General features: G+C 44.0%; 1 protein-coding gene across 1 annotated transcript in view; it reads left to right on the top strand.

Moving 5' to 3' along the window:
* Positions 1-12,800, top strand: part of Pappa2 (pappalysin 2) — a 249,632-nt gene that overhangs the window by 114,674 nt on the left and 122,158 nt on the right. The window contains 3 exon segments of the mRNA XM_047521747.1: positions 1,038-1,159; positions 4,351-4,840; positions 7,661-7,789. Coding sequence (XP_047377703.1) covers positions 1,038-1,159; positions 4,351-4,840; positions 7,661-7,789 — 741 coding nt within the window.

Below are 12,800 nucleotides of genomic sequence, written 5' to 3'. Positions count from 1 at the left end.
GTGCAAGAGACAGGACTTATCACATGATTTCCTTTTGTTATTCAGCTTTTATTATCTCCACCTCTTCTGCTTACCCCAAATACAGTGCTAGTATTTAATCATTAACCAAGAGTAATTATTTCATGGACATCGGTAAGACAAGCACTTCCAAAAACGACTGAGTCTGGTCCCTGTGCTGACTTCTGGGGATGGAAAGAGAATAGGTCAGGACCTGCTCACCGACAAAGGAAGGAGCATGCGTAGAAATTCTCAGCACCGCGCGGCAGGAACCAGCTGGTGCAGTGGGTGCACAGAGGGAGAGCAGGCCACTCAGGAGGCAGCCTGTGTGCGCCTCACGCAAAGGCTGTGTTAGAACGGCCTGAAGAATAGGAGTGTGCTAGACAGAGGTGCTCGGAAAGGCCATGAGGCAGCTGGGAGGACAGCGGGTTTCATGGAGCCGTGTCTTTGTGGAAGGATGTTATTCATTGGGATGGAAATACAAAGTTCCTGAAGGAACTGCAGCAAGGAGGCTGAAGCTGCCTCATGCAGGACCTTGGTTCAGATATGTCCTCATAGGCCCTGGAGACTTGAGGACATACTTCACAGACTTTTGTTTTATGTATGTAATTAAAATAGGGAGTTTAAAACAGGAGAATGTGTATAAATAATAAGGTTACTCTGGAAATTACGGTCTGTTATAGTGGGGAAAATTCAAGGGGTCTCTAATAACTTCGAGAGTCAGTACAGAAAGAAATTTTATGTCAATTCAGATTGTAATTGTTTCGTATTTACTGTCCCCAAGACGGAAGCTACCCACTTACATTCCACAGGCCTCCTTTATGACTTAACTTTTCTCCTTCATGACCTGGAGATTTTTTGTGAATTTTGCAACGTCGAGGTCTATATGGGGAGGAAGTGAGTGGAAAATCAGTCGTGCTTCCTCTGTCACCCTCCGGGCCTCCCTGTCCAGCACCAGCCCCTTCCCCCAGGCCTCCTTAGTTTCTTACCCCGGCTCAGTGGATGGATGCCCACCTTCACACACGGCTTCCTCTCCCCAGGGCCCCGGGCAGCGTGTGTGGCGCCTGCACTGAAGATGGGACCTTCCGTCAGTACGTGCACAGGGCTTCCTCCCGGCGAGTATGCGATTCCTCAGGTTACTGGACCCCAGAGGAGGCTGTGGGTAAAGTACCATGGCTTTTCAAGTTGCACCTTAGTGGCCATTGACAAAGGGGCTGGGGGTAAAGGAAGGGTGGAGCAGAGCCATGGTGAGGAAGGCGGTGAGTGAATATGTGTGTGTGTGTGTGTGTGTGTGTGTGTGTGCGTATGTGTCTCTCGCTGGGTGTCTCCAGGGCCTTAGAAGGACTGCCTGGTGCATCTGTGTGCCAAATGTCTCCTATGCCCACATCGCGGAGGCCCGATGGCTGTGATAAAGCAGAGATCAGCATACAGCAGACAGGGACAGAGAATTCTGCTGAACTCAGGGGCAACTTCAGGGTAGGACAGGCCAGTGGTGTTCCATATGCCCACTGGAGCAGCCTTGCCACACGGCAGCGTAAGCTGATCTCTTCCTCCTCAGTTTCAGGAGACTGACAGGGAACACGCTGCTGGGAACTAACGGCCTAGCCTGGCGGCCGGGGTGGGGGTAGGGTGGACTAGGTGTTCCACACTGATCGTTCTCATCTACACTGTTTTACGAGTCTATTAATCACTGGTACTTGTTGTGCTTTGGACACGAGCTGAGCTGTCTGAGAGAGATGTTTTTCGTTATCTCTTTTCCTGTCCCTCCTCCAGCTTCTCAGTCACATACTCACTCACATATGCAGATCAGGGCTCCAAAGACAAATTTTAGCCTGGATCATTTTCCAGTTCCAGGCCAGAAAATGCTGTTGACATGACTTTTGGCACCTCCTGATGGATTGGCTTGAAGTCTTCCATCATCTGCAGCACGTGCTTCATCATTATCTTTTGTCTTTGCTTCCCTGTCCCCATAATTCTTAAGACCCCAAAAAAAAGTCCCCAGTAAGATGTGTGAGTCATGGTCGATTTGAATTAATTTTCAGTCTTGACTGTGATAAGAAATAAAGGACAGTGACCTCAGAGTATCTTCATGAAGTCATCTTGGGCTCCCAGTTACCCAAGTGACAGAGCCTCAAGGAGAAAACTGGCAGCAGATGCACGCAGGGTGGATTGTGCAGCTTTTCTCAGATGAGAGATTTCGCAGGAGTATGGAAAGCCATGTCGAATTTGCTCCAATAACCTCATTTAGTCTGGCCCTTCGCAGAAGGTTGCTTCCTGTGGAGAACGGATCTGGTCTGGGACTTTTATATCTGTCTGACTCCTTGACTCAGAATTTTTTTTCATTTAAATTTTTGAAAGAGTTCTAAGTTATCTGGTGTAGGTGAAAGGATTTGAAGTTCTAGGTCCTAATTCTTATGTCTTCAGGCAAACCAGGTGAGGTTTGGGAGCCTCTTTTACACCTTTAATATGAAATCATAATAAAGAGCTTCTGACAGGCAGGGCCACCCTGGGTTGGCTTTCAAGGCCTTTGCTTTGCTGGCATTTGAGATAAACCCTGGAAACTTAGGATGAGGAAAAACTGGTCTTCCTTTGCTTTGAAAGCGTGAAGGACCCTGATCATACTCAAAATACATGCAGTGAAAGTAATCGAACCCCCAACAGAACAGGTACAAACGCTTGTATTTAATGCAGGCACAAAATGTACTTACTGGCACTTACCTAGCCTTTCTTGACAACCATTTACTTTCTAAATGCTAGAAGGAACAGAGAATTGAATCTAGTGTATGCCTTGCTTAATTATCATCTTCTTGGTCAAAACTTCTCTGGCTTCATAATCTAAAGTAGCTCCCATCCCCACCCCATAATTCTCTATTCCTTTATAATCCTTCATTTTTCTTCAAAGATGCCATTAGTAATTGAAGTTATACTTTATGTCCTTTTATTCAATCATGGTTACATGAATCACCCGTGGGGAGATGTATGAAGGTCAGACCATCCTCACTCTGGTTCATTACTCTCTCTCTAGTACCGAGATTGGCACCAAGTGTACATGTAAAACATGGTTTTAATGATTCAATCAATCAACTCATCATGTTGCCAAAAAACAGTAAGGATCATCACACACACACACCCCCCACACACACACAGACACAGACACACACACACACACACACACACAGACACACACAGACACACACACCCTTTTGAACTTATTCATGCCAGGCTTCAGCCTATTCTTTATTTACAAATTCTGAAGGACTAAATAATTCTACTTTTGCAAATGGGAATACTTCATTTCTATGAAATATCATTCAGACCTAGTAGGGCAGCAGTTAAATATTAGTGTTTGTTTTGTAAACAAGCAAATCCAAGCTTAAAACAATGTGCCTACCATGGCTGCCAAGCTGAGGACACAGGGCCCATTAGAGCCCAGCTCGGCTGGATCTCTAGTCCTACACGTTCTCTTCAACTCCCCTCACGGGCTATGAAAGAAAGCCCCTTTGGAAGGACTATTTCCAGGGCTGACCTGGTGACCTTCTATTTTCCACCATCACATTTGCCGTGGTTCCATCTCCCTGTCTCCCCAGAGTCACCTGTTCCCGTTTCCTCCCCGCAGTCCCCACCTGCTCACAGGCACCTGCCCTCAAAGGGGAATCCAACGCATGGCTTTAAAGTCTGGCCTGCAGTCGAGGTGCTGAGGTGCCACCGGGGGCTTCTAGGGAATGGGAGAAGTCTTGTGAAGTACACTGCGAAGGGTGTGGTGACAAACACAGAAGCACTAATTTATCATCAGTTATTAATGAACTAGGTACACGGAATTCTCCTCTCCCCAAGGATTTCTGGAAGATATGACTTTACCTCTCTGCAGCAGCCTCAGGGTTCTACCTGGGATCTGATTGTCTCATTCCCAAGTCCCTGATGCATTCTTTAGTTAAAGGACACCACGTGGAGGTGACAGGGTGACAAAAGCATTATTCCTTTTACTGTTACACTATGCCCTTAGAAGTCCTTAAGATACAACCTGCTAAGCGGACTAACTTCCTGGGAATTCCAGTCTCTCTTCTCTCCTCATTCTGGCAGCTGATATGGGCTACTCATTCATTTTCAGATTAAATTATTTTATTTTTATTAGTATTGGGGTGTTCTGGGTCATTTTCAGATTTTTAAGACAATTTTTGAGTTGTCAATGGACTTTATGTATTTATTTATTTATTTATTTATTTGTGGTGCTGAGAGTCGAACCCAGTGCCTTACACTTGCTCGGCAAGTGCTCTACCACTGAGCCACAACCTCAGCCCCATTTTCCGATTTTAATGGCAGTTCCTGATGCGTCTCTCTGCTCCTGTCCCACAGGGCCTCCTGATGTGGATCAGCCTTGTGAACCCAGCTTGCAGGCCTGGAGTCCGGAGCTCCACCTGTACCATATGAACATGACGGTGCCCTGCCCCACAGAAGGCTGTAGCCTGGAGTTACTCTTCCAACACCCGGTCCAAGCCGACACCCTCACCCTCTGGGTCACTTACCTCTCTATGGACTCCTCCCAGGCACTCTTCGACACAGAGATCTTGCTGGAACACCAGGAGTCTGTGCACCTGGGTCCCTTAGACACGTTCTGTGATACCCCACTCACCATCAAACTGCACGTGGCTGGGAAGGTCTCAGGGGTGAAAGTCTACACCTTCGACGAGCGGATGGAGATTGATGCGGCCCTCCTGACCTCCCAGCCCCATAGCCCCCTGTGCTCTGGCTGCAGGCCTGTGAGGTACCAGGTTCTCCGGGAGCCCCCCTTTGCCAGCGGCTTACCCATGGTGGTGACACACCCTCGCAGGAAGTTCACAGACACGTGAGTTGGGTAGCGAGGCCTTCTTCCGAACCATGGGCTTCCTGAACCTTGGGGGTCAATTTGGTTCCCTCTATTTCCACTTTTTAATCTTCTGAAATGCCTTTACTTGGAGAAATGTTGAGAATCTTAGGGAGGATTTTATTCTCAAGTGGCATGTCTGAGAAGGAGAAAAATATTTCCCAGAAAGAGACAAGCAGGTGTTCTGAGGTCATCATTATGATGAAAGGAAAAGGAGGTTAGTATATGAGGTCTTTCAGTTGGACTGAATGTACTGGCCAAAAGTAAGTTCATCAGAATCAGATTCTTCCGTCCTGTGACAATTTGCTTTCTGATTCTTGCTGTAGCTTTCTACCAATCTGCCATGAAATTCAAAAGTTACAGTTCACTCTGCTACAGCTCAGGCTTCAGGCCCTGCAGACACTAAAGTCTGCCTCATGACTCACTCTTAATCTGTGTTTCATTCTTTCCCCCTTTTCTCATCTCTCCCTCTCTCTTTCTTCTTTCCTTCTCTTCCAAGTCTCCTTTCTCTTATTTCTGTTCTTTCTTCCTATGCTTAGTGAGTTCTACTGTGTTCCTGGCATGGTCTGCTCAGTACTGGGGACACAGACGCAGATAAGGTGATTACCCACAAAGAATTCAACGTCCATACTTGGAGACTGGTATCTCCAAAGGCAAATTCTCTCCACCTCATAATTCCTCAGAGACTGCCCTGAGGACAGAACAAGGGTAAAACAAAGTTTTATCAGAGGTGCTACATCAGTTTTTGCTGCATTAGAAATCATCACAAGCGCAGTGGCTTAGAACAGCTAGCATTACTTCTCACAATGCTATGGGTGGGCTGGGTGTTCTCGTCTGGACGGACTTGGCTAGAGCCGGGTGGCCTGGGATGACCTCATGCTCACATTGGAAGCCTCAGCAGAGACAGCTGGCATGCTGGGAAGATGAGGGCCTCTTTCCCCCGGTCTCTCAAGTCCCAGCCTGGGCTGCGTCTCATGGCGGTGGAAGGGTTCCCAGCAGCAGGGAGGGCAAGCCCCATGTGGCCTGCCCTTCTCCGATCTCCACTTCATGTTGTTCAAGACAAAGCTCCACCAGCCCAAGTGAGCCATGTGGACAACTCCCAATTCCAGGACTGGCAGAGTAGACTCTCACCTTCATGAGGGGCATCCTGCACGGGCTGGCCTTCGGCAGACTACCACAGCTACAAAATGTAGAGAAAATGTCCATCCTGAGCTCCGATACACATTCTTCCCACATTTGCTCTTTAATTAGAACTCAAAGATGGTGAAATGATGAAATATCTATTGCAAATGGGAAGACATTTAGACACATTGAAGGTATATTTGAAAAGAAAACTATCATTTTATGAGCTTCTCTAACAAGGCAGTTAACATGATATTCCTTATCTAATGAGGTCCTGGTACACACAGTGTTTAAGGCCAGTGACATCCCATTTTATAGACAGAAACTGAGGCTGAACTTCAATTTGGTTGGCAAACTAGTGAATGGCAGACTGTGGATTTAAATTTGATTTCCCAACTGAATCGCATTTCCATCCTCTTTCCTCAGCACTGCCTTTTATAAACTCAGAGCACTGAAGGCCTGCTGCTAAGTTCCCCCTGCCAACCCTGAACACGCCTGCCTTGCCATCCATCCTTTTCTCGGCCACAGAACAGCATCTGACTTTTATGCACGGTCGGACAAGAAATCCAACCAAACACCCTGTAAAGGGAAAATGTCGGCATTGATTAGAATATCCAGTAACATTGGTTTTGCTTTAAAACTCTCTGGCACTCTCATGAGAGAGTTGCTCTTCTGTCCCCCCAAAGGAAAGCTAATTTGGAAAATTAAGTCTTTAACATTTAGGTGTCTTTCCTATTAAAGTTCCTAAAAACCAGTACAGAGGTTTCTAAAGGTATATTTGAAATCCAAAGACATTTCCTGTTTGCTTTTGCCACATCAGGTGAGGGCAGGAAAACTTCGTGGTTGAGTTAAAGAGGGTTGGCAGCGCAGCAGTCCCGAGATCCTGTCTTCCTAGGTAGTTCCCTCCTGCCTTGACTTTGGTGATAGATTTCCAATCAGGGAAAGCACTGGGCAAAATAGAGATGAGGGCAGACTTGGTCTTTGGAACCAGAAGCTCCCTTCCAGAACTTTCCCCCTTCTAAGTGCCCTGCCTCTCACGTTCGCCACCTGATAAGTGCACTTGGGCTCTATAGTCTGAGAAACTCCTTCAGTCTCTCATGTCAACTGCTTCGGCTATGTTCTGGTATTGCAGATAATAATTTAATGCATTTCTAACAATGAATTTTTGCCTCCCCCAAATGGTGACGAGAGGTGTCTTTATCTTCTTCACTGAGATAGTTGCTCTTACCCCTAAGGGAAACAAGCATTCCCTTGAGAGCTAAGAGAACTATAATCCCCAGACCCAAGAAAGGCCTCAGCTGAGCCCACATACCTAAGCTTTCCTCTCTAGGTTGATTACTTTGAAGATACAGAACACTGGTTTTCCAATGGTTGTTTCATTTTGACTTGGTTAAAACACACTTGACGTACCCTTTTCCTATATTGTCTGGGACAGTTACCTTTAGTGTTAATTTACCAAGCACTTATTGCACAACCACTATGTAAATATTAAGGGAATATAGAAATAAATATGGATTCAAACATTTTGCTGCTTTGTACAACTTTGCCTGATCTTCGTTTCGGACAATGTGGTGTGTTTAATACTTATGTTCCCCATAACATTTCCTTAAATTCCTGAAAACTATCTTCAAAGGACCCACTTTGAGGAGGTCATGGTCACCAATCCATTGGTTTCCACAGGGAGGTTATACCTGGGCAGATGTATCAGTACCAAGTTCAAGCTGAAGCTGGATCAGAAGTGGGAGAAGCTTCGCCTCCTCTGTACCACATCCACGGCGCTCCTTACTGTGGAGATGGGAAGGTGGCAGGGTGAGTATTGTGTGTGTGGGGATGAGTGAGCGAGGTCTCTGATGCACCCTAACCAAGGGTTCAGATTCCAGTTTGAGCGTGACTTGTTTGGAAATGTAGGGACAAGGCACTGGGTGGGTCTAGTGTTGAAATGACAAAATCTGGGACCTGGAGGGAGCTTGAGAAGTCACTTATACCTCTTTACTTCTGTTTAGAGCTCATACTAGAGTATGGGGATATTGGAGTTGATCCTTAAGGTCTCAGTAAATAACTGTGTGCATTTATTCAGGAAAGGAATTTATGCAGAAAGCTACATGTCAAATAATGAGGAAAGAGGATATCTCTTGGACCAAGGGCCTGCTTTCTCCTAACAACTAGCTGTATGATTTTCATTTTGCCAACTGGATATGTGTTTTAAGTCAGTTGCTCATTTGACCCCTGAAAGAACTAATTAAAATGTAATTTCCAGCTTTTCTCTGAACATTACCAACGTAACAACAGAATCTACCCCTTCTGTTTCTTAACATACCATGTTCCTTTCCTGTTGTCCTGCGATATCAACCTTGGGAACTAATTCATTCTGTTTTCCTAGGACTTTTCCAACTTTAGCACTGAACGATCTCCAGTCCCAGGAAATCTAGGGCAGTTGTTCACTCTACATCAACCTTAATGTGTAGATAGCCTAGGTTGTTAATTATGTAAATCACCTGGGAGTAGGAGGCTGGCAGCCCAGTTACTATGATTTATCTTAGAGTCTGCATTCTAATAAGGTGGCCTATTCTTAATTTCCCAAACCAGGTGAAAACGTATCTTGAAGCCCTAATGGGAATCAATTCTGAGATTCCATTCCGTCATTTAGCAATCACTGGACATTGTTTATCTCCTCAGTCTGCTAAGATCCGTAAGCTGTAGTGGAAGTTTACTCCTTTGCATACAAGTGTAAACACTAAATGTTCCCTGACCTCTTTCAGACATGGAAGCAAATGAGGTCACTTCATTACACAAACCTTGCCAGTGAGCTGCCTCTCCCACCTCAGCCTGCCATCGTCTCCCCAGTTTCTCCCTGGGGACACTTCCAATGCATGCAGAGTGAGACTGACTGTCACTATTGGCTTCCATGGTCCGGCTGCCTCATTTCAGGTCTGCAGCCCACAGGTCAAGGTGTCTGGGCGGCTGCGTTCCCACTGCCCCACGGGCAGAGTCGTCCTTGAGCAAAACACTCTGCCCTAAGTCATAGTGCCTGTGAAGGTCCATCACCTTGAGGCCCCAGGATATCATGTTTGCCAGGTGTCAAGGGGCAGGAAGGTGTGCGAGGTCCTCTTCCTAACTTTATGTGTTCACGTTCGCTCCTGTGCCTTGAAGCAGCTTCGATGGAGGTGGCACTTTTTGGGTGCTGGGTCTCACAAGTTCCTTGTCACAAAGAATGTACTTTTCACTCTGCGCCTGCACCCCCTCTGTTTGGAGGAAGGACTACTGTGTTGCCCAATGAGAAGATGTCACTGAATTCCAGCTCTGCCTCAGCTGGAAACACCCATCACATGTAAATCAGACAGGAGCCAGACAGATCGTTCCACCCACCTGGTATCACTTGTCAACAAGGCTGTCAAAACAGGCACAGCAAGGCCCTTGGAATCTGGAGCAGTCCCTCAGAAGTTGATCCCTCAGTGTGTGTTTCCAGCACGGAAGCTGCCAGCTGTGTGTGGCTCCCGGGACTGTGAAATGTGGCAAATGCAACTAAGAAACTGAATGTTCGATTTTATTTCACTTTAAGTAATTTAGTTTAAAAACTGAAACTCAATTCAGTTATTGGAAAACCTTTAAGTATAATTTAAAGGCTTGAATAACTTGGGTGGGTGAATCTACTTTTCCGACTATATATTTTATGAATTTTACATAAAAGATCAAGTATTTAAATTGAGATATGTCATAAGTGAAAAACTAGATTTCAAAGGCTTAGGATGTAAAAAAGGATGTAGCATACCTTAATAATTTTATGCCGATTACATATTGAAATGATAACATTTAGATATGTTAGGTTGGATGTAATATAACTAAAACTAATTTACATGCTTTTTACTCTTTGTGGCTACTAAAAAATTAAAAATTGTATGTGTGACTTTCATAGTATTTCTATTGGGTCGCACTGCACAAGATAATATACAATATGCATAGATTATCTTCAAAACAAACATGTAAGTACTGCCCTCCAAGACTGTCCTAGACATCATGTGGAGAAATCGGATGTGGGTCAATCCTCTCTCCTAGATGAGCAGATTGAGGTGCACAGATTTTGGAGACTTCCCAGAGACTACACCTTTGATTAGGTCCCTAGTGTAGCCTCTTTCCATGGAATGCCATTCTTCATGTAGCAAAAGAGTGTACAGTTTCCTTAATTTCTTTTCTTATTTTTATCCTTTCTTCATTTAAAAGTTTACCATTTAAAACATGATTATTACACTCCTCCATCCATCCTATACTTCAACTTCATTTTAAAGCATTCTCACAGCTAATTATTTAATCGTTAATCCATCCCCATGGGATATATTTTGAATAATGGTTAGAGCCACTGATTTTCTGGGTCTGAAAGCCCTTTTGTATTACAAAGTTTACTTTAATGAGTTAAGATATGTGCTTGCAGTAGACATGATGAAGTCAAGTAGAAAGATGGCAACCATTTATAATAGCCAAATCTGAGTTCTTTCTTTGGCCAGGTGCAGTGGTGTACTGTAATCCCAGTGGCTCTGGAGGCTGAGGCAGGAGGATCTTGAGTTCAAAGCTGGTCTCAGCAAAAACCAAGTGCTAAGCAACTCAGTGAGACCCTGTCTCTAAATAAAATACAAAATAGGCTGGGGATGTGGCTCAGTGGTTGAGTGTCCCCAAGTTCAATCCCTGGTACCCGCCCCCCCAAAAAATAGCCAAATCTTTGTTTTTTCATAAGAGCTCAAGTCATGTGTGTCTTCTTGTCACACATGCTTCATGTTTCCCTCACTCTAATTCACCCACCTCAATCCCCATATAGTTATGAGTTGTATTATCATTCGAGGTCCAGAATGACATTTTTCTTCTCTCAGCCAGTTTCTCCCTTGCAATATATGGTAGCTGCCACCAGGTGGTAGTAAGGAGTTAGAACAGGAACTTGACTCTTCAACAGATGTCCTAGACTGAGATACAGCTGCAATGAGGCCACCTAAGTCTCTGGGTATTAAACAATCCAGAGATTGGAGTTCTGCAAAATTGCAACTTTTACAAGTGCATCTAGATAGAGAAAAGCAATGAAATGAAAATATAAGGAAATAATAGGTGAAAATAAATAGAAAACAATCTACATGGGATTGGTAGGTTTTTTCTCCCATTAAATAAACTTATTGAGTTTATTTATGAGTTATTAAAATAACTTTTCTTGTTTTTAATGGCCAAGTAATTTTTAAAGTTAAATTTATTTTTAACTGATACATAAAGAATAAAATATACATACTAATGGGATACCCTGTAATGCTTGCATACATGTATATACATCATGTAGCGTTTAAGCTAGGTCAAGCATACATTTATCATTTCTGTATGGTGAAAACATTCGAAATCCTTTCTTCTTGCTTTTTGAATACAGAGTGCATGATTATTATTGATAGTTACCCCACTGCCAGCGGCACACCAGAACTTCTTACTCCTGACTGTAAATTGATTGACCTTTCACCATCCCTCTCCTTTCCATTGCTCAGCCTCTAGTAACCACCATCTACTCTCAAATTCCATGAGATCAACTATTTTAGATTCCACATATGAATGAGATCATGCAGCATTAATCCTTCTGTGCCTGGCTTCTTTTACTCAGTGATCTCTAATTCCATCCATGTTACTACAAATAACAGGATTCCATTTCTCTTTATGACTGAAGAGTATTCCTTTGTGTGGATGTACCGCATTGCCTTATTCTCCGGTCAGCTGGTAGACACTTGGCTTGTTTCTTTTTCTCAGCTGTTGCGATAGAACTGCAGTGAGCATAGTGATACTGATGTTTATTTGGCATACTGATTTCATTTCCTTTGGACATATACCCAGCAGTGGGCTTGCTGAGTCAGATGACAGTTTGATTTTTGGGAAAACCTTCATATTTTTTTTCCTTAAGAGGTGTGCTAATTTACATCCCACCAACATTGTGCAAGGGTTCCCTTTTTCTACATCCTCACCAGCACTAATCTTTTGTCTTTTTTTTTTCCTTTTTTAATAATACTCAATCTTACTGGCCTGAGGACATTGTGGTTTTCATATTTTCCTGGTGATTAGTGATGTTGAGCATTTTTCCATATAACTTGGCCACGTCTATTTAAGCCTATTACCATTCTAATCAGGTTATTTGTTTTGGATATTAACTCCTTGACAGATCTCTCCCATTCCAGAGGTTGTCTCTTCCCTCTGTTGCTTGATTTATTTACTCTACACCAGTTTTTCTTTTATTCTATTTTTGCTTTTGTGTCCTATGATTTTGAGGTCTTGTCCAAAAAATTGTCACCATTCCAATGTCCTGAAGCGTTTCCCTTATGTCTTCTTGTTTCGTGTCTTATATTTAAGCCTCAATCCATTTGGAGTGGATCTTTGTGACTGGTGGGGGAGAAGGCTCTAGTTTCGTTCTTCTGCCCGGGGCGTCCAGTTTCCAGCGCCACTTATTGAGAAGTCCTTTCTCCAGTGCACGTCAGCACCTTTCTTGGAAGTCAGTTGGCACTGGGCATGTGGGTTGACTTGTATAGGCTCTCTGTTCTGTCCCGTGGGTCTGTGTCAGTCTTATGCCAATACCATGCTGTTTTGTGAGGTATATTTTGAAGTATTATGCCTCCTTCTTTGTTCTTTTGCTTAAGATTTCTTTGGCTATTTGGTATGTGTGTGTGTGTGTGTGTGTGTGTGTGTATGTGTGTATGTGTGTGTGTGTGTGTATGTGTGTTTTTTTCCATGTAAATTATAAGATGTCTTTTTTTCTAGTTCTCTGGAATCCATAGATCTCTTTGGATAGTATGGACATGTTAACAATATTGATCCT

Source organism: Sciurus carolinensis, chromosome 12, assembly GCF_902686445.1.
Source record: "Sciurus carolinensis chromosome 12, mSciCar1.2, whole genome shotgun sequence".
NCBI classification, from domain to species: Eukaryota; Metazoa; Chordata; class Mammalia; order Rodentia; family Sciuridae; genus Sciurus; species Sciurus carolinensis.
This window is presented reverse-complemented; position numbering and strand designations above follow the sequence as displayed.